The sequence below is a fragment of the Crocuta crocuta genome, unplaced genomic scaffold (assembly GCF_008692635.1).
Source record: "Crocuta crocuta isolate KB4526 unplaced genomic scaffold, BGI_CrCroc_1.0 scaffold197, whole genome shotgun sequence".
NCBI lineage: Eukaryota > Metazoa > Chordata > Mammalia > Carnivora > Hyaenidae > Crocuta > Crocuta crocuta.
In genome coordinates this window covers 7,875,039-7,897,921 of record NW_027532002.1, presented here as the reverse complement: position 1 = coordinate 7,897,921, position 22,883 = coordinate 7,875,039, and the positions used below count along the sequence as shown (strand labels likewise).

The 22,883-nt window shown below is 41.8% G+C and overlaps 1 protein-coding gene across 4 annotated transcripts in view; it reads left to right on the top strand.

Annotated features, from left to right (window-relative positions):
* Window positions 1-22,883, top strand: part of CREB5 (cAMP responsive element binding protein 5) — a 492,421-nt gene that overhangs the window by 150,975 nt on the left and 318,563 nt on the right. For all 4 annotated transcript variants that reach the window (XM_077775424.1, XM_077775422.1, XM_077775423.1 and 1 more), the window contains 2 exons: window positions 9,278-9,349; window positions 13,916-14,009. In XM_077775424.1, the coding sequence (XP_077631550.1) occupies window positions 9,278-9,349; window positions 13,916-14,009 (166 nt within the window). The remainder of the gene's footprint in view (window positions 1-9,277; window positions 9,350-13,915; window positions 14,010-22,883) is intronic.

The following is a 22,883-nucleotide window of genomic DNA, read 5'->3' as shown; positions in this document are numbered from 1 at the left end:
GGGCCAGTGCTTTATTTTGCTTCTGCTGAGTCAACACTGCTTAAAACAGTGTGGTAAGTTAACTGGAGAGTGGGGACTGTAGGTAGCCAAACCAGGTAATTTATTTAAAAAAAAAAATCTAGGTTGCCTATACTAGCTTACTCATCGGTCTCCTCTGTGGATGGCACCTGAAAAGGTATGCTTATGCTTAGTTAAAATTTCAGCAACCGTCCCCACCCCTGCCCCACTAGGAGAGGGAGTGATAATTTCACACACTTTCTTGAATATTCATAAAGTTTTCATTGGCATTGAATGTAGCCTCATCCTAAGCTTAACTGGGTTCGAGTTTTTCAGAGCTCTTTGAGAAGTATAGAGAGGTGGAGGTGCATTCAGTCCCATATTTTCATTCCCTCTTCTGTGTGCTGGCTTTGTTTTATGGTCTTGCCCTTACTGTTCTCTTACCTGCTTTCGATCTGGGAAGCAGGAGTCGCGGGCCAGGGGGGCAGTGGTGCTCACACTCTTTACCCCCTTGCAAAAGCTGTCCTTTTGGCCATTGGGTCGGGAGACTTCGCTCCTGCCCTGTGCTGCCTGTCTGCATGTTGCAGAATGTTTCACAGCCCTGCCCTCCACCGGTCAAATGCCAACGGGGACCCCCAGGAGCACCGGCACCTGACAACCGGCCTCACGCATTGCCACATCCCCTTCCCGGAATAGGCAAAGAAATTATGCCTTCTCCAGGAAGGCAGATGAAAACGTGCCTTTTGCTAGTATTCAGAAAGCAAACCCTACTAGAATGACAGCAGAATCTTCCGATGACGTAAGGGTTTTGCCTTCACATGGCCTTTAAGTGACCTGCTAGGACTGTCCGATGTTCACGAGCTTGACAGGTGAAGCACAGTGTGTTAGGAATCTGAATCAAGTCCTTGAGTGTATTTTTACCTTGTATCCGACTGACAGCGCGAGGTGTAGCGGGCTCTGAACACGACTACCGGCTACTTTACATCGACCTGGGGGATGCCCAGCCTTCTGTTGGAGTCATGGGGAAAAGCACCTAGTTCCATGTGATCATTTGCAAATGTCTTCGAATAGTAAGTGAGTCATAGTAATCTTAAGATGAAATAGCCTCTTACCAAGCCCTGCAGAAAGTAGTGTGGCTTGATCGGCACGATGTTTATATATACTCTTAAGTTGTGTAGTTCAGATTCATACACATGAAGAAAACTCACATCTTAAGTATTACTGCAGCCCATAGGTGGACTAAACAAACTGTGTTGCTTGGGGACACAAGGATATTTATACAGAACGGGGATACAAATAAAACGGTTCTCCCCGATAAAAATAATTCGAACGTGTGAAAAACCAACTAAAGCGTTGTGATTTTCCAGTCTATTTAAAAATATTCGTTGTTTATAAACACAGATTTAAAAGCCAGTGTACCCAAACATTTCAAAAATTATTGAGAGGCAGAGCAGAATTATTCGGGATGTGTTGTAATTCTAAAAAGGCAGATTCTTACTATAGTAGAGCAAAAGGGGAGAAGAAAGAGCTATATTGCCGACTTTTTCCCGATTTTCTAAACAGGCTGCTTTTGACTCGTAGAAAAATATATACCCAGTTTTGTATTCAGTCTGTTTGCTGTTAGAGTTTTTCCTTTCAGGATTTTAGGGGGCAATTGTTTTAAAGTGCAGTGGAAGACTTTCTGGAAAGGTAAAGATGACAAAGTCAACAGAACCCCTGATCTCCTCTTATTCCAACTTAACTCTTTTCTTTTCTTTTTCCTTTAATTGCCCTTCTCTTCAATGTATTCTTACTGGAAGCAGGTAAAAAAGCAGAGCTCTCTGCCTTCCACGTGTCTTCGGAGGTTGTCCTCAGTTGGAAATAAGTCAACTGATTTGGTTCCCTTTAATACTTCCTGAGAATTTCTATCCTAGTGTTTTGTTAACCACGTGCATGCCAGAGAAACTTTTTCTTAGAGATGGAGTGTGCCCTGCAAAAAAAGAAAAAGAATACCGTGCTCCATGGGAGCACGAAGAGGAATAAGACCTGAATACACACTCTCAGGCACAGACGCACACAGCGTGGTGATTTGCTCAGCACTGCACTTCGAAGGCCCAACACTGACGCTTTTAGCAAAGACGTTCTGAACTATTGAACCCGTAGATAGGAAAGCCATAGGCCAGGACTGTGCAAAACACAAGTAGAAATTAGCCAGCAACTTTGAAAAGAGGCCTCGTATCCAAAGAAACATATGGAAAACTTAAAAAAAAAAAAAAAGGAAAAAAGGAAGAGGAATCTAACATATGAAAACCCAATCCCACTGGAATGTTTTTTCATACACAGTATAAACGCCACATAAATAAAACCACACAGCTCTGCAGGCATACAGGAGTGGACCTGTGTCCCCAGCACTGTCCTGTCCGGGCCTCTGCTGGGGAGTAGAGCCTGGGTGAGTTTCCAGAGACAAAAGCTGTTTGGAAATCCTACCTCCTGGGTACAAGGGACCTGGCTCGAAGGAGACTTAGGACAGTCCCTTAGCACAGCCTGACGCAGTGTGTGAAACGATCCTCGGGAAGTCTCTGATTCAGGTTGTCAGATTCTGAACCTTGGGGATACCGGTGGATGACAGACACCTTTTAAGGATGATGATAGTCTGGTTTGAACGGAAGAGTAATAAGTAACTGTAGTGGTCCGTGTAAAGTTCGGGACTTCTAGGGAAGAGTTCTGGCCCCTCACTGCCTGGCAGCACGCCCCATTCTCGCCATGTTCTATTGAAATTTTCACGGAGGAGGTACGGTCCCACTGCTCGTCTTGTTCCCTGAGTAAACCTCTGGTTCGAAAACTTTGCAGCATTCAAGGCGTGTCAAGCTTGAGGGCTGAAATGTCACTTTAAAAGTGGGTGGGGGGGGGGGTTAAAAAGGTCACACAGCTGCAAATAATAATAGCCCAATGAAATTCAGATTCTAGCTGCAGCCCACTTCAAGAATAACACTGAAACAGGAAACAAGCCTACTAGATCTTTTTCCCAGTAAGGCTAGGAAGAACACATCTGATAAAATGTGTGTGTGCGTGCGCATGTTTGTGTGTGTGTGTGTATGTGTGTGTGTGTGAGAGAGAGAGAGACAGACAGACAGACAGACACAGAAGAGAGATGGAGAAAGACATACATCACAAGACAGAGACACAGAGAAATAGGTGCCAAAGAGAAAGGGTTTTAGAGAGCGAAGATACACACAGGAAAAAAAGAGAGACATACACAGAGATGCAGAACGGGATACAAGGACACACTCACAAGATAATTGATTTTCTTGGACTTAAATTCAGGGGTGTTTTTTTTTTTTTCTATTCGATGTTATGATAGTAAGGTTAGAAAACTAGAGGTATATTTGAAATAAAAGGATTTACTTTTCTGTTATTTTGCAATTAGCTTCCATGAATTGTTTTCTCACATGGTATCTTTTTGAATGGTCTGATTTTACAGTGTTTTCCTAAATGGTCGGGTTTTATAGATAAGCAAATGAGATAGTGAAAGGTACAATATCCTTCACAAAGCAAGAAAATATTCGCCCCAAACTGAATATAAAATTCTCTTCCAGGAGCTAGCCATGTGTTGGGAAAACCATCCTTGAATTCGTGTTGCATTATTATTATGTGGGGCTCTTTGCCTTTCTGAGCAATATGTTGAGAGAAATATTTGCTTTGTTTTTTCCAGAAACATGAAGTACATATTGGCTAGGCACTTAACTAATTTAGTTAATGAGCAACTTTTGTTCCCAGAAACAAAGACTGATCTGAACTCTCCCACAGCATGACAAACTCAAGATGCTCCTGCCTGTTTGCTGTCCTCAGCACTGCAGGAAGGACCTATTTCCCCCTCTAGAACCCTTTCGGCAATCTCGTAAGCTCAGCAAGGTAGCAAGGCGCCTTTCACATGATTCCTGTCAAGAAGGCTCTTTCCACACTTACAGTAGGCCAATAAATGCTGACAGGTAGTATTAACTTCATTATTAAAATTCCAGCCTCCCCCCTTCAGATCTATAATCCATTCATGGTCAGATTAACAATGTCGGAGCTGATGGGGATATCAATATTACCATTAGTGCTCATTTATGTGTACAACTTCAGTTTGCAGTTTTGAAGCTCCCGTAACTTTCAGCGTTGGTGAAAGTGCATACAGATTTTCAGGTGAAAACCCTATTGTCAGTGTCTTGATATTTCAAACCCTGTATCACCATATGAATGTGTCTGCTGTTATTGGAAGAAATTTGTGCCGTTCTACGACTGGACATCTGAGATTGGAGTTTGGTGTTAACTAAGGATCAGTAACAGTTTCCAGTGATTCAGACAGGGAAGCAACACTCTTGGCTGATTATAGCAAACCTCGTTGATGTAGGGTTTTTCTCTTTGAGCTCCGTTGTTGCCCTTGTTTAAAATACATATTTATAGAATTTTGTGTAGACTATCCAAGTTTTTGGTAATATTTGTTTTTTGTAGTATTTGCCTTTCATGAAATGGTAATTCCAAGTATATCTCTAAATGCCTGGCAAAGTATTTCAATGGATTGCATCAGCCATTGTGGAAGATTTCCCATTTTAGACCAGGAGGAATTTGTGGGGTCAAACACTGAACAATGAAAGAGATTCTTGCTCATTTCAAGGCCGTGGAATCCAGTGGCAGTTGAGGGTTTGCATTGTAAATCAAGCCTGTCATCTCCTTGTCAACTGGGAAAAACCTCTACTCACTTTATGTACTATTAGGGTTTGTTATTAGGACTTTGTGTTGTTTTCCAAAAATTCGAAGGGAAATTAGACTCAGAAGGCATTTGTTCTAAGTGAGCACCGAGTCTGAACTTTGGAGAAGAGGAACAAAAAACAGAACGATTTGGAAAGTCCTAAATGATTAGACAGTGTCTGCCACAATTATGACTGTATCTCACCAAGTTTATGGAGTCACTCAGTGTTTCCCAATGGGTGCTCTGTCGGGATCATAAGTAGCAAGCATATGGCTAATAGACCGGTCTTCAGTGCCTCCAGTGTCTATGGCAATATTAACAGACCAAATTTTTAATGAATTAATATGCGTACATGTGAAATTTAATGAAAACTAGCCTCATCTCAGTGTTTTCACCAAAAGCAACTCTGACATCTTCTTTCTCGAAGTCTGGTAACATGTCCTCTCCGGCCGTAACCGAGAATGAGTGGAATAAGTGAGCTGCACCGCCTCTTGCCTTGCTGAAACTTTGGTTCTGGGCCAAAAAGTTTGAGAACCACTGCCTTAGGAGTGGAGAAAAGGCAGGCTGTTTGGGGGTGGTTTATTATGATGATTCAGGATTCATTATCCATTCCACAAATATTTATTGAACGCCTACCATGTCAGCTCTGTGCAGCGGAGCCTGGGGTACGGCAACTGCCAAACAAAACTGGGCTCATTAAAATGTCCCAGCTGGTAAAACAACAGAATGGGAAATACGAGGATGAGGGGTGACTGCGGGAGTACCTAATGCCGATCAACCTGGCTAAAATCATGTCTGAGTGATTTGCCCCGCATGATGGGTGATAAAACAGTATTTGCAGGGCTTTCATAGGAGTCTGTTTGAAAGCATAGTCATTACACTATTCTGCTAGAAAAGAACCATAATAATAGACCATAAAAATAGAGCACGGCTCTTCACTAATACATCAGACCAGATCGTACTAGTTGATAAAAGTAACGAAGCCCATGTGGTAGAGTGCTGCCATTTAGTAAAACTATCACAAACACCCACACAGCAAGCAGTGAGCAAGGGCGTGCTGTTTGCAGAGGGTTGAATGTGGGAACCACAGTGCATCAAAATAAAGCAGTTGAGGTTCACACACTTACATACACACACCCACTCACTGTCGACTTTATTAATCACTTAAGCCTATTTTATTTTAGCAACTGCCATTTTACCTTAGGAATTTTATTCCAACACTGTGTTGCCACAACATTTGGGCTGTGGGATCCATAGCATATAATAAATTAGGGCAGATTCATTCATGTTTAAAAAATAGAATAATAAAGTGACAGTAGTAACTCAGTTGAATATACTGATGAATGGAATCTGAACTCTTTGAAGGAAAACTGTATTTCCCTGATTAATCATATTCCTCTAACTGCAACATCCATACCATCATGGCTCAATAAGACAGAGTAAATCTGTATGGCTGGAGCCTGTTGTCTTTTCAGGCATCAATGCCATAGCATAATTCCGTGGCATTTGCTGCAGCTCATATGCGCACTACAGGTTGGTTATAGCACATTGTAAGCAACAAGTAAGATAAAATAGCTAGTGTTGATACCAGGCAGAATTGCCAAACTCTTACCATTATAGACTTGAATTTATGGGGAAGGTCGGCATTTTGGTGAACGAGGGTGTGGGGTAGAGTTACGATTATGGTAGAAAAATACTGTCTTCTCATACTTACCTGGCAGGTAATGTAATTTAATGAATCTCTTTTCACCTTCAGTAGTGACACTTACAGTCTCGACCACTTCTATTAGTTGGACACTGATCTAATTATTGTCATTAATTACTACTTTTAGATGGCCACCATAAATGCATTTATATGGAGCTTTCCCTTTTTACTGTCTGATAATCTTAATACTGGTTAGTAATGTTACTAATATGGGCATTCTTGTTACCTTAGCTACTAAGCTCTTCTGTGGCGTCCAAGGAAGGCTCACCTTATAGCAATTTCTCTTTTATAAATAGAGAATAGTTAACGCTACAGTGAGGATTCAGTAACACTTGTCCACGGAACCTCTCTGGCACCCAGCCACCTCCAAACACACACACTTAAATATAGAGACCTTTCTCCATAGTTTGAGCATGTTGTACAGGCCTCCTCACTGATCAGTGTGATACAGGAATGAAGGAGCTGAAGATTATATTCATAGCCTTATTGTAAAGGAGGGGAAATTGAAGCCTGACACACTTAAATGACCCAACAGTAGTTGGGCAGATTACGGTCCCAGAGACAGAAAAGTTCCAGGAAGGCATTTAAAAATTTACTAGAAAAACAAAGCATATTCAATTAATGGATAACTCAATTACTCTGTTGTTCTTTCTATCTTGGATCAAAACCACCTTCTCACCCTTTATTTTGAGGCTTAGAAGTAAGTCAGCATTCGCAGGGGAGAGAAGGGATCCTCTGTGATACGTGATTTGAGAAGTTATTTTAATTGCTCATGACTTTCCTCAGACAGGAACAAGTGGAAAGCTTCAAAAGATATTTTTTGTTTTTCTTCTCCTTCTCCTTCTCCTTCTTCTTCTTTTACATATAATAGAGTAAAATGATTTAAAGAATACATCTGATCCAGGAAAGCTATAAAATTAGGCCAAGGTACTGTGTTGGTAAGTGACCAGTGGTAGTCATTCCAGACACAGAGTGGAAAGGGCATTACTGAGTGAAAATTGTATAAGAGGAAGAAGAATTTGCAACTTGGTAAATTTGTTTTGCTCTTTAATATCTGACGAGGAGTGTTACATAAGGCAAGTCTCTTTGCTTTGTATTTCGGAAAAGTGAAAGTGTGCACCTGTTTCCCAAAGAATATAAAGTCTGTTAGTGTTTGGGCAAGGGTATAGTGACAGCTTAGCATTGGCTTTTTTTTTTTTGCAAGATAATAAAGCTGCTTTGGACAAAGGGTACCTATTTCTTGAGTAGAAACAGAGTTCCCTCTTTCAAGAGTGAAGGTGACTTGGGACTCCTTTGGTATCACCTCAGGTATCACTGGAAGGATTCCTTCCTGTGCTTCAGAGATGAAGCAATGGGTTTTAGTCCCCAATAGAGGCATGTCTCACCAGCAGCACATGTAGCTGAATTAAACTCAACTCTAAAATTAGCAAGAGAGGTTGCCTGGTTTAAATTGTGAAACTTAAGGGGCGCTTGAGTGGCTCAGTCGGTTAAGCCTCTGACTTCAGCTCCGGTCATGATCTCATGGTTTGTGAGTTCAAGCCCTGCATCTGGCTCTGTGCTGACAGCTCAGAGCCTGGAGGCTGCTTCAGAGTCTGTGTCTTCCTCTCTCTCTGCCCCTCCCCCACTCATGCTCTGTCTCTCTCTCAAAAATAAATACATTACAAAAATTTAAAAAAATAATGAAACTTAAATTTGCATAGTATTTCATGATGTTTAAAAAATTTTTATGTGGGGCGCCTGAGTGGCTTAGTCAGTTAAGCGTCCGAATTTTGCTTAGGTCATGATCTCGCGGTTCGTGGGTTCGAGCCCCGCGTCGGGCTCTGTGCTGACTGCCAGCTCAGAGCCTGGAGCCTGTTTCAGTCTGTGACTCCCTCTCTCTCTGACCCTCACCTGCTCACGCTGTCTCTCTCTCTCTCCTAGAAATAAATTTAAAAAAAATTTTTTATGTTACTGTATAGTATGGATTGGTAACCACAAAACCATGTGTAGGTACTTTTATCGGTTTGGGGGAGGATTTGTAAAGGTAATTCTGAGTACACTTAATTTTTGCCTCATAAGCTTACCTTAGAACCTAACCCCCACATAAGAAAAGACCACACTCTAGTTTAACATATGCTTGAGACCATAAAATAAGATTTCTCTCCACAAAGCCACCTTACTCCAGACAACTTTTATAGATCAGATGGGCACTGGCCTTAATGTAATATTGATTTCCAATCAGCCTGTACAACCAAATTAACAAAATATCCCAGGTAATGTTTTCTGTCTTTTCTGGTTTCTGTTTCTCCCTGCATAACTCAGTTACTTTCTGTTGAGACATCCATGAATGCCTGAGATGAAAGGGAATTTAGACCATGGCTCACCACCGGGGCCATTGGCTAAGCTGGCGGCAGAGCTATTTTGCATCCTGTGGCCATCTTGGTGGGTGATCATGGGTGAATTATTTGCTGCTCAGGGTTGGTCACCACGCTGTTGACACTCCCATCTACTGCCTCCTCTCCCGCCAACTCCAAAGGGCAGGTGTGAACTTTACTTTGGAATCTTCTTGTGCAGGTGCAGTCTTACCAGGTAGTAACACAGTCCAGGTGGCTTTCCAGAGGCAGAATTTCTGCTGCCACAGCCCCCTGGCATTTTTCTTCAAAGTACAATAAATAGGCACTCCAACGAACATAGGAATGCAGACTGCAGGAAGCCTAATGAACTTCGGCTGGGACCCGTGCTCACGTTAACGTTTCTCTTGTCTAATTTGGGGATTGGCATAGAAAGAGGCTCCGAGCAATTGCCTTTCTCATGTTCCTCAGGTAGAAGCAGGAGATATTCATGGCTCTCTGTTTTCCTTCCTCCCTCTCCCCGTGACCCTTCAGATTTATGAGGAATCCAAGATGAATTTGGAGCAGGAGAGGCCATTTGTCTGCAGTGCTCCAGGCTGCTCTCAGGTGAGTGTGAGAATCCTTTGGTCTGTTTTGCCAGAGACTACCTGCCTTCTGACAGGGAAACAGCTCTCACTGGGCAATCGTGCCTGCTGTGGGCTTGCTTTCTACACCAAGATATTGTCCAAAGCCCCCCTCTCCATCCCCATCCCATCATCCTCTTCCTCATCGTTACTCTTTTCTCCTTTGAATAGTTTGAACTCCTTCTCTCAAAGCCCCGTGAAATATATCAGCGTTGGCCATTTCCATCCTTAACTTTCCCCTGGAAGTAAGCCAGATGCATCCTGCCCACCAGATGTTCAGGACTGTTATTTCAGAAAAGGGAGGGAGGATGCTGCTTTTACAATAGTCACTTGATACAGAGCCTTTGGGTTACTGGTGGAATAGCTCACCATCGGAGCTGAATTCTGTTTTGTTTTGTTTTCCTCTCTGAGTAAAATAAACCCCTATAACTCTTCTAGAACCCACAGTTTTTCCATTTATCTAAACTCTAAGAGAGGAACTTGGCATGCCGTGCTAGATTAAACCTCTTTGCTTCCAGTGGCTCCCATCAGGTGGAATTGTTGTGAGGATTAGATGAGATACTACATGAAGGTATTTGGTATAAGGCCTGCACATAATAAGTGCTCTGTTAATATTCACCGTTGTTACTATTACTGCTATTGTAATTATGGACCGTGTGGCAGGATTTCTCAGGCTCGAAACTACTAGCACTTGGGGCTGAATAATTCTTTGTTGTGAGGGCTGTCCCGTGCGTTACGGGATGTCCAGCAGCCTCCCTGACCGCTACCTCCCAGATCCTAGTGAAAACCAAAACTGTCTCCAGGCACTGCTAAATGTCCCCTTGGGGGCCAGAATGGCCCCTGGTTGAGAATGACTGCCTGATGGTTTGCGTGTTTTGGCTTTGGCTTTGTTTCTTTTTGGACCCCTTCCCTCTCGGGTGTCCCCTAATTTGAACCGATGCTCTCCCATCCCATTTTATGTGTTGCTGTGAGCCATCTTTTCTCCTTTTTGGAATCTGGCAGGGTATAAATAAATAATGCCACAGACGTGTGGTCACCAGTGTCAGACGCTGCTAGAGCCGGTGTCAGTGAGAGGCTGAGCAGAGGCTGTTGGGTTTGGCAGTTGGGCTCTGGCGGGTGACCTATGAGAGAGGAGTCCAGGAGGGGGCCACGTTGGAAGGGATTAACCAGTGAGTGGGTGGTGAGGAAGTGGAGGTGGCAAGCATAGAGGACTCTTTCAAGAGCACTAGGGAATGATGGGAAACAGAGTGATATAATGGTAGCCTGAGAAGGAAGCAGCCTGAGAGAGGTTCTTTTTAAATGAAAGGCTAACCAGGCAGGATGTGGCCCAGGACAAGGAGGCGTGGGCATGCTAGATTGAAGAACCAAGGGCTGAAGCATCAACTCAGGAAAACACAGGGTGTAGAAGAGCCATCGAGAGAAGGGGGGTGTTATTCCTCTGAGGCAGGAGGGAATGGAAGTAGCATCTATGACGTTACATACAAATTCTGAGGTGAAGATAGCAGTGAAGGCTGAAGAGGTGCATTCAGTGAAGAGTGCCTAGAATTCAGTGAAGGAGCAGGTCATTTCTTGGAGAAGGCTGAGTGGACTGCTTGGACAAAATGACAGTTGAGGATTTCCATAGTTTCTAGGTTTCACGGTAAAGCTCCAAGCCTTCCCCCTCAACTCCTTGCCTCATTTAAATGTAAAGATGTATCTAAAACTTGATGTTTTTATTTAACGTGTGTTTCTTTTTCTTGACAAGCAGTTTTTAAAAATATGTGCATCTTTCAATTGAAGGGGTGTCAGAATTGAGGAAAGGAGGTGGTTCCCTAGTGAGTCCAAGGGTCTCCCAGTGGAGTGTTGGCAAGTCACAGTCAAGTCAATTTGTGTGATCCTGACATCACTGTAGTGACCTTCCGGAGCCTGGGAACCTGCAGAGAGAAGAAAGGATGGCTGGGGATTGAAAAGGGGAGAGTAAATATGAGTTACCAAGTGCTTGTCCTATACTGGGCGTGATGGAAGGATCTTTCCCCCTTTTCCCTCACTGGAAAGAAGCTTTGCTACATTAGGAATGGTCTACAGTACCTGGGAGGTTTTTTGTGTTATGGCTCCTTATGTATTAGCTTTGTCCCAGAAGTCATGAGAAACAAACTTCTTTTGCTCTTTCTGATCTCACAGAAATTGTCAATTTCACTGCCCCTTTGCCCTCAGCATGAACATTTTTGAGTTCCAGTGGCCTCTCTGAGCTGCATATCTGTTGTAGACTGTCCATTTTGGTTATTTATAATTTGCTGCTATTTTCCTGGTTTAAAAAAAAAAAAAGACCCATGATGTCCTGTATAGACTCTTTTGGGAGATATGTATAGTTCATGTGACGTACTGTGGAAGTTATTGTTATTTAATAAGTATTCTGGTTAATATTCCATTTTAGGCTGTTATTTTATGGAGCCAAAAAATGGCGTACAAATACAAAATGGAAGGTATTACCATGTTGTTTGTTGATTATATATATCACAGTGAAAATTATAATAAGGATTTTAGCAGAAAGACTAGGAAGTTTAACCTGTCTATAAACCACACGTGGTAGTGTCCCATATTATAAGGTGCTATAAAGGACCAAAAGAATAGATGAAACTACACCAAAACCCCATGTCGTTATAAATCAGACTTCCGTGTAGTTAGAAATCTGACATAATTACCATGCTTTGCAGATTCTATATGCTCTAAATTATATGATACAAGTGACCAATAAATAAATGATATTTATTCCCCCAACTAGTTTTATTCCAAAGGATTTAGCCCAGTGAATTCCCTCATTCATATGAACACAAATCTGTACTATTTGCAGAGAAGATTTCTACTACAGTATACAGTGTAATTGAAACTTAAAATGACTGTCCCTGGGGACTGGGAAGGTCCAAGAGATTTTTTATATTGTCAAAGATTCAGCAATGTTCTGCAGTGTTTATTGCCTTTGGTTGTATTTTCATTTGACTTTAATAAAGCAGATACTTTGTTCAGTTATTACACCATACCAGTCTGAGTCAGGAGAGGCTAGGATCTGCTGCAGTAACAAGTTTCCCCAAAGCTTCAATGGCTGAAAACAACAATTGCTAATTTCAGTTGCACAAGTATCCATTTCCATTGTATCCTGGCAGGACATTTTTCCTAATCTTTTAGAATTCAAAAATACTCTTCATTTTCCTTCAGAGATTTAGGAAGATTGAGGGGCCACTATTTCTCATATTGTAACTTGCCATACTAAAGGGGGGATGGTCTTGCACCACAGATTAGTTGCTGACATATGAGTAACGTGTCATTTTCTTTCATGACTCCGTGGGCAGAACTAGTCACAGGATTCCACCCAACCACAGAGGGCCAGGAAATCCAATCCCACCATATGACCAGAAGCCAGACAGCTGAAAACATTTGAGAGCTGTATTTTTGACAACCATAATGTCATTCTTTGAAAATTAATAATAAGGTGTTGATTAACTATACCGTGCAGAGGAGAGAATCCTAAAAATGATCTGCCATGTTGCTATAAGTCATATATATACTTATAAAAGATCACATAATGAGTGTGCAAGGTTTTCATAAACAGAAACATACTATACAAAAGTCACGTGCACATTTGTAGGTGTGTATATCAAATAGTTAAGCATGTGTAATTCTTTCCCAAGGTCTGACATGAATCAGAATTCTTTTCCTATTTCATGCATTTCTCCTACTTTTGGTTAATCTGTAGGTAATGTCTAGCATACTTATTATGCCTTCTACTTAATTTTATGCTATTATGTACAATGGTAACTACTAGACAAAAGTTCCAAATAGTTTTGCAGAACTCTAGTGCTACTTAGGTCTAAATTCATTTTTCTACTTTGGACCTATTTTTCTCCCATGCAGAGGTAGAAATGAGAGAATTTTACTTGTGGTACACCGTCAGTGTTAGTTTCTTTGGGAGTATAAAAGAGCTTGAACATTCATTCAAACACTCTTATTCTTTGAAGGTGTGGCGTATTTCTATTGTATATATTACTTGAATACTTTCAGTATTTTTCATTTATCCTTTCTCATTTCTTCTTGAAACACAAATTTAAGGTCTTCCCTCAGATGCAAACCTCTGGTTCCTAAGGAAATACCTAATTTATTGATAAGTCATGACAGTGGATTATATTCGAAGACTATCTAGGAAGTAGAGGTTTTTAAAAGGAATTCCCAAAGAATGCGTGGAGAGTCAGAAATGATGACAGGCAAAGGTCCCCTATTTCTTATTACTATTCAGCCAGATTTTACTGCAACCTAGTTAAGCCCCTGGTAAACGATACTGGAAATGATGCATATATTTGGGTCCAGTTCAGTGGAATGTCTCTGCACATTTGCTTGTAAAAAGTAATTTGTCATTTAACTTAGCATGCCTTCACACTTTTCCAGGACTAATTTTTTGTTTTGCCTGTCACATATGCAATGCCGAATACATCTCTTTCTCTGTGATGGCAAATATATATTGTAAAACTGAATGGCTCCTCTCCCCTCCCCCCCCCTTTTTTCTCTATTTGTCTGACAGCGCTTCCCAACAGAGGACCATCTGATGATTCATAGGCACAAGCATGAAATGACTTTGAAGTTTCCCTCAATAAAAACAGACAATATGTTATCAGGTAAGGAGCCATCAGGCAAAAAGGCTTTGGGTGAACAAATCAGCTGCACGGGAGGTACTTGCTCTTCTTATGACAGGATGGTTTCCATTGGCAAATTCTGTGCCTTGAAGACATATATTTCTGAGGCACAGCAGAGACTTAAAATAATGGTAAGCAAAATGTAATCAGCTAATGTGGTGTTCACTCAAATAACTGGAGAGCTGGAACTTCTCATTTTCTGGAATGTAAAATGTTTGTTACTATGGAAGTTGGCTCCCTATAAGTATTTTAAAAATCACATGCCTGTAATCACTCAAGCAAAACATCCTCACTGAACATCTGTGATGCACACTAAGCTGTTCTGGGTGGCATGGGAGATGCAAAGAGTGATACGATTTCTGTCCCTGAGGACATCACAATATAGTGGACGTGTGAAAATTAGGCTGGAGACCTGTGTTTCAAATGAATATTTGGAAAATGCTGTGTGACTTTAGTAGAAGGAGCTCTCTCCCTCCTCCCCCCTCTGCCCCCCATCTTTCTCTTTATACTGAGGTGGCTAGTAAAAAAAAGTTTTTAGGGGCGCCTGGGTGGATTAGTCGGTTAAGTGTCCGACTTTAGCTTAGGTCATGATCTCGCGGTTCGTGGGTTCGAGCCCTGCGTCGGGCTCTGTGCTGACTGCCAGCTCAGAGCCTGGAGCCTATTTCGGAGGCTGTGTCTCCCTCTCTCTCTGACCCTCCCCTGCTCACGCTGTCTCTCTCCTAGAAATAAATAGAAAATATTTTAAAAAATAAAAAAAATTTTTTTTAATGAAATAGAACCTGCCCCCTTAGTGGAGGTTTAAATGAGATGATAATACAGGGAGACACAGCAAGTGGTCAGCAAATGCGAGCAGAAACAAATAATAATAACAGTTAGTCCATCAAGTAATTGCAATTTCTCCCCATTTTGATAGGTGGTGCAGTAAGGTAAAGCAGAGTGCAGGACCAGGCGTGGGGAAACTTGAACTCTAGCGTGTGCTCTGCCTCCACCGGCCAGATAACCTTGAGCCACATTAGTGAGACCTTTTGGGCCTTAGTTTCTTTTTACGTAAAATGGGAATGATTTTATCTGCCCAGTCTATTTCACAGGCTTCTTGTGAAGATCCAGTAAAAGAATGTCAGTGAAAGTGTTTTACAAACCCTAGCGGGGTAATTGAAGTGTTTCCTGTTATCCTTTTAGGTGAGAAATATTTCACTGAAGCCACTGTCTTCTTGGCATCATGAAAGAGATAATATGCCCATAAACATGCTTTAAATGATATCAGAAGAGAAACGGACTGCCCTGGCAGGCCTGGCTCATATAATTTAGCATTTCTATGGCACTTATATTTTACGAGTATTTTATTATCCCTATTATTAGCAAATCCTCCAAGAGTTTTGTCAGACAGGTTATTATTACAACTCATATTTTACTGATAGAGGAGGGGGGCGCAGGGAGATGAAGCAGCTGCCCCCAGCTTACCACACAGGGCAAAGTGACTGTGTTCGCAGTCCTAGCCTGCCGACTGGCACAGCCACTGCATTGTCAGGCTTCACCGGTTTATCCCCGCCACCACACACTCCTGGCGCCAGAGCTGGCCACACATCTTCACAGACCCGCCAGTGACTCGATGATAGTGCAGATGTGTTGGGATTTAGAAGAATCTCAGGCTCAAAAGCTGCCTCTTTCCTCGTCTCCGCCACCACCCACCACCTCTCAGCCTGTTTGTTTTGATGGAACTAGTTGACTCTTCAGAAATAATTTTTATCTTCCCTTAAGTCTAGAAACACAGATGCAGAAGCTTAGATCTGCAAGAATTACAAAAGCCCAGAAGGGTTAGGAAGGAGAGTGTGTTCTTTTGTTTTTATCGTTTATTCTGTTCTATCATTTATCTACCATTACCATTATGAAGTGGTGTGACTTTATAGTTAAACACGCATATATATATACAAGTACCAGAGCTGCAGATGTTGCAATTCCCAATATTTAAATTTTTCAGTCCTCCTCTTATTTTTCCCAAGTGGAATCCCAAAAATAGGCTTCTTAGTGTTAGGAGAGTGGGAGGTGTGTGTTAAGGAGTAGAAATTATGTGCAGGTATTACTGCCTAGTGGTAAGGACCAGGCAGTATCTTTCAGGTGTACTTCTGGAATGGCCCTACAAGGAGCCCCATCCAAAGGTCTGAAAAAAAGGAATTAAGCATGTGTGAATGCTTCTATATGTTGCCTATAAACAGGCTTTCTTTCTCTTTCTTTCTTTCTTTCTTTCTTTCTTTCTTTCTTTCTTTCTTTCTTTCTTTCTTTCTTCCATCCTTCCTTCCTTCCTTCCTTCCTTCCTTCCTTCCTTCCTTCCTTCCTTCCTTCCTTCCTTCCTTTAATTTGAGAGACAGAGCGAGCTGGGGAGAGGGGCAGAAGGAGAAAGGGAGACTCTTAAGCAGGTTTTGTGTGCAGCACAGAGCCCTACACAGGGCTCGATCCTATGACCCGGGGAAAATGACCTGACCTGAAGTCAAGAGTTGGATGCTCAACTGACTGAGACACTGTGGGGCCCCTTGGGCCACTTTTTTTTTCCCTGCAATATTCAGTTACACAAAATTTCATTTCAGATGAATTGGAGTTGGACATATATTATGAAGAGAAAGGATGGTACATATGTTTCTTACTAATTTCAGGATATCTGGTTAACTCGTATTTTGGAAAATCACTTCATCCTTCAGTAATTGCAAACATTATTATTAGAGAAATTATTAAGATGCCACAGATAGGCTGTTTGAAGGTAAGTATCCAAAGAGTTGTAAGATCTGAAATAATTTCATAGCTTTGTCATAAAGTCCATTGTAGTTAAGCCAGGTGCAATTTACTACTCAAAATGATTGTAAATGATCTTTGACATGCCATAAGGCAGAGTAGTAAAAGTGGCAGTCATGATGTTTTATTACAATGAGTGCTCTTATGGATAGAGAGTAAACATAAAACCTCATTTTAAAGAGATAATACTAGTTGGTACATGAATGGGGTGGTGGGGGTGGATTCTGAGGTCAAAGACTTCTACCCCTCCCACCTTGGTCCTTCCATCCTTATTTGGTTCATGTGGTACATTTCTAGAGCCCTTTTATGATGATGGACTTGAGTTTTCCCTTCAGTTGTTCTTAGTGTTAGTGAAGATAATTTCATGGTAAGAGAAATTGTGATATCAAAGATTTTTAGATGCCAACGTAGAAATGGGAGCCCACTGAGCACATTATCCTTTCACATACAGGTTGCAAAATTACCAGCTGTTATGAGAGAAGAGATGTGTTTGGTTTGAAAGTTATGATCAAATTTTAGTGTTAGAGCTAGAGAGTATGGTGTTTGGGTCTCTTTTAATGGTATTATGATTAGGCATTCAGGAATTCCTAAATCTTGCTCTGTCAGCCATCCGCACCCCCACTTATTTACAGGGTGCCCAGGTTCTGTGCAGGAAAACACCAAAATGGGAATCAAAGCGCAACTTTATTTATAGCCAGACAAGCAAATAATAATCCACATGAGAAGTGTGTGTGTGTGTGTGTGTGTGTATTGGGAGAGTGTGGTGGAAATTCTGACCTAGAAGATGATAAATTTTTGCTTCATGAAAAGGAAGATGAAGCTTAAGAGTGTTCTAGACCTTTCCTCCAAAGGTAAAACCCAATGAACATCTCAGGTGGGAAGGCTGAGAAAGATACATGAAACCACACCTTGAAATGCCTAATAATCCACACCAGACATCATAGCCCAATTAATGCTGGAGGCAACTGGTGTGTGTGCTTCGAGGGAAATTAGAGCAGGTGTCAGCTGAGGTGTGGGAAGAGGGGCCGAAGTTGTCCCTTCACCATCACTTATTCATTCATTCAACAAACAGTGAGTGTCTGCAAAGATACTATTGTGCCAGGTGCTGGGGATGCTGCACCGACCAAGACAGATGAGGCCCCACTTCTGTGGAACTTACTATACTCTACTGGGGGTGGGGCGGAAGAGAGATCAGTGACAATGCCCCTCCCCCCAGATTAATAAATAATGAGTTAGTGACAAGTGCTGTGAAGATGAAACACGACAATGTGAAATAAGTGGCTAGCCGGCCACTAACAGAGGTCAGGAAAGGCCCCTCTGCATTAGTGGCATTTCAGCCAAGACCTGATGCTCGCCACTGTGGGCTCCAGAGTCATTTCTCTCTGTCTTCTGAATATGTGGGGGCGAAAGTGGTGACTCCACACCACCAGATAATGGTGCAGCCAACACACAGAGAAGAGGGGTGAGAGAGACTGGCTTCCTCATTCCATCTTCCTTATCCCCATTCAGTGCAGAGACCTACCGTAAATGACAGTACGGTCCGTCAGAACCCAGTTGTGTCCCTGGATTAAGTCTAGAATGAGGAACTATCTCTAATTCCAGGCTCTAAACCTAATTCTCACCATGGAGAAAGCAAGAATGCTGTTCAGTGAAGTAGAACATGAGATTGATCATGATTAACCAGATGATCTCAGAACCCAAATCCATTGCCCATGGCTCTTTGCTACAAAGCTCATAATAATCCATGGTCATTTTAAAGGGACGTCAGAGAAAAGGTGACATATCTCATTCCAAATTCTTTTTGGAATGAACTAGGGTCTTAAAAAAACTGAATAGTAAATAAATCTCTCTGTCCCTCTGTTTCTCTCGCTCTCTCTCTCATGCATGCGCACATATATGGACCATACTTACCTCCTCTTCCATTGATGATGAAGGTACCTAGTGACTTCCCACTATTGAAATTCATCAGATCTGTATGGAACAGAGGGTGGTGGGAATGGCTTGCACTGGAGGACAGCATGATAATAACAAGAGCTACCATTTATTGCCTTGTCTTATGCCTATAATTGTGCCTCCTGCTTCACATACATTATGTCATTTAATCCTGGCCACTTTTTTCACACGAAGAACCAAGGTCAGGAGGGTAAGCAGTTTGTCCAAAGTTCCTATCGGTCTATAATTTTCTCATTGTACAACTAGATTTGGTGAACAACATACACTAAGAACATGTTTTGGTGTTATATTATTGGCTTATTTCTTCAATAGTCATCTTACAGGAAACAATCAAAAGTTTTTGGAAGGAGATTATATTAACACATTAGCATTTAGAGGAACAAAGAGTGCATTTTTATATCAGACTTTCCCCTCCATTATGACAAGTGGCAATGGGCATTAATAGGAGTTGTCAGCTTCTCATTCATGTTTCTAGCCAGTCAAGCAAAATTGAAGTTTGAATGATTCACCTGAATACCTTAGAAGCCTTGCTCTGCAGTACTTTTTATATATGAAACACTGGCTTCAAGTCTGTTCCATCTGGAAACCAATCCTTTCCAAAAACGAGTGTAGGAGAACTCAGGCAATTGATGACTGAGTGGAAATGTGAAGCTTTAGCTTCCATGGTTCAGGGCAGGGCTTGATAAGAGATTCACCTTGGATCCCTCAGGTCACCTGGCCTGCAGAGCCATGATCTCTCAGTGTTAATAACCCTCTTCACCAGCTCAACTCCTCTAACATGAATTAAAACTGTGGTTTGAGGCACCTGGGTGGCTCAGTTGGTTAAGCATCCAACTCTTGATTTTGGCTCAGGTCATGGTCCTAGAGTTGTGGGATTGAGCCCCTCATCAGGCTCTGTGCTGAGCATGGAGCCTGCTTAAGATTCTCTCTGTCCCTCTGTCCTTTCTGCTCCTCTCTCTCTCTAAAAATAAATAAAAATTAAAAAAAATAACATTGTGGCTTGATTGCTGTGGGAACTCTCTGGCTAGGCCATGGCTGACAGTGAGTAGGTGTGGATTATATACACGATTCATTTAAATCTGACTCCGTGTCTTCTGGAGCCCTATGTCATATGAGATGCCCTTCACAGAGCAATCTCCAGTTGACTCATGGCCTTCCCAAGGGCATCTTGTCCATCCGCTCTCTACCTTGACAGTAAATGGATAGCAGCATTCGATCCAAGAGTCTGCCAGTGTGTCTCGACTCTTGCTGACCTGGGTCACCCACAGGATGGTCAACCCTTAAGCATTCCACAGCTGTTGCTTAAAAACCAGAGCTGCATTGGGTTGTCCCATGGAAACACTGCCTCTTGGGACAGATGTGAGGAAATAGTAACGTCAGTGTTACGGAAAGGACCCTATTGCTCCTGTGGTATATTCACACTCAATAAAAGGCACATTTATTGTAAAGGAGCTGGTCTAAATTTCCATGGAATTCTCTCAGCTGTTACTGATTATTGCTTTTATAAAGACTTGTGTATTTTAAAATTCATTTAATGTAAACAGTCTTAATTAAGACTTGATTAAAATTCAGATAGGGATAGGGACGAAGTAAGACTATTTTAAAGAAAGCATTTGCTGAAGAATCCACGGGATAAATAGAACTATAAAAAGAATATAAAAACTAAGAAAAATGCCTTTTCTGAGAACCCCAACTCTTACTAAAATAGATATGCTAATTCCGATAATTTTCTCTATTGATTTGAGCAGCGTTCTTGAGGAGTTCCATTAAGCTACATTTGGTTGGTTGAATCCGAGTCATGCAAATAGCAAAAATGCATTACCTTTAAAAAATACCCTACAATTAGAATGGTCACTAATTCAAACTGATCTTTCTTATAAGTGTCTGAATTAGTGGGGCTTTTATAGTGTTCCTAGGCACCATCAATTTAATACAGAATGATGTAAAATTGCTTCACATAGTCCTTTAGTAAGACCATAGTTGGGAATATTAGACCAATGGGTAAGAAAATTTTGCTTAGGAAGTTTGCATTCTTCTTCTCTTGATATGTTATGGGAACTCTGCTTTTACTTTTTTTTTTTTTTTAATTGATGACTTGTCGCCTTGCCTTTTTATCATTGAGGAAAATGAAACATAGACAAACGTATACCTCAAATGCAGCTCTGAAACCGAATAAGGTAGCAACCTATTATTAAATGTAGAGCAGACTAAACACTTTTTAAAAGAAGAATCAGGTTTCAGGCTTTAGCTTTGTGCTTGTCATTTAGTCTTTGGAGTAATCATACTTGCTGGGGCTGAAGCTTTTGATGCTAGGCAGACTATGGACTGATTGGAAAACTTCGTGAGCTTTTTTCCTTCCCCTAAGAGTTCTGGCCACGGACTTGTCATCCTACCCAGATGTACTGGGGTGCAGAATTTCCTATCGTATAACGGATGGGTGAATTTCTAAATCATAATGTGGAGCTCGTGGCACTGTTGCAGGTAGATGTACAAGAAAGGTCTCGATGTGGCAAGAATCCTCTACCTAGCTGCTTACAGAGGCAGCGATTCTATGAAAAGGTGCTCCTTTTCAAGGAACAGGCTAACCTTTCCAAGAAAGGTACCAGATACTGAAATATGGCAACCTTTACACAGGATTTTTTTTTAAATCCATTTTGGCGCCAATCTTTCTTGTCCGAATGGTAAGGAAATCCCAAGGACAGGTGAGGCAGGTAGAGGTGGGTAAGATACCCCACTTGTCGTGATCCCGGCTCTCTGGGTGTTCTGAGAAGCTGGTGTGCTCTTTGCGAACTCCCTGCGAGGGAGCAACGTGTCGGTGCTTACGCCGTGCCAGTTCGGATTTGCAAAGGGAAGAACAACAAAATACTTTCCACTCAAGGGCAGCGCAAACTCAAACGTGACTAACTTTTAGGTTAGTTTTGAGATTGGGAGTTCTTCCTTTCTCTCATTCAGATGACCCTCACTCAAGTGGGAACACTAAAAGAAAGGTGAACAGAAGGCCTACAGTGAACATCTCGGCTCTGAGTTCCCACTGGGACCAGCTCCTAGAAGTCCTTGGAGTATGGCCTGTTACTCCTGAACACACCTTAGATACTATCCGCCAGCAGAGCTTCACCCACTGTTATCTATGAACTGCTACTCCCAGAACTGGTGCATGCTCTTGGTCCCAAAGAAGGTGGCGTTTATAAGGATTTTAATTTATGGCCATGGATATTACTCACCTACTTTAGATCTAATTTCAGCTGGAATAGTTATTTGACAAGGCATTCATGTGGCCGAGAAGCTCTGACTCTTTTATTTAAGCTGCTGATAGATTTAGCTGTCCCCTTTTTGAAGATTTGCACATTTCCTGCCTTCCTTGGAACTGGTACCATGTGGGATCAAAGACAGCTAGAGACCCCGTATTAATTCTAATAAATGTTAAAATAAAAGTTAAGCTCCATTTTTTGGTTCCTGTTGTAACTGGAAAGAATAGCTCATTCACCAGGAGAAAATGAATTAAAAATTAGGAACAGTGGGCCTTATCTCTTCCAAATGTGGATACAGATATCTGTTTTGCTTTTCCTTTATTATATCATACAGCAAAGAAAGTCACATTTAGTACAACTCTATGGCCTCCATCTGGGTCTTCTGCTCTAGGGGTAGGAGGGAACCAACTCCCTTTAGGGCTCAAAGTTTCCCTTGCTTCATACCTTTTGTATCCTTGTTGCTGCCGAGAGGCTCGCGATGGTGGCCATTGCCTTTACCATTCCTGTGCCGTGTTCCTTCCATCTCCTTTCCTGATGTACGTGGGTACGTGTGCAGGCGCTTGAATCTGGAGATAATTTTGCTGAGAGAAGACAGAACACATTTCTCAAGTTTTTTTGAGGTTTGGCCTCCAAATGCCAGTGTGAGTTCAATTTCATGGCCCATCTCATGAACTCATCTTAGACTTCAGGACCCATGCGGATCCTCCTAGGATTACTGTTCCCTCTATGTAGAATCATGACCCTCAGCTTGTAAATCTCCAACAAAGAAATATAGAAGAGCAGAAGAGGAATTAAAACCTGGCAAACTAAATTCCTACTGATGGCAAGTGGTCTAGTATTTCAGTTCTGTTATGTGCTATTTTCTCAGGCT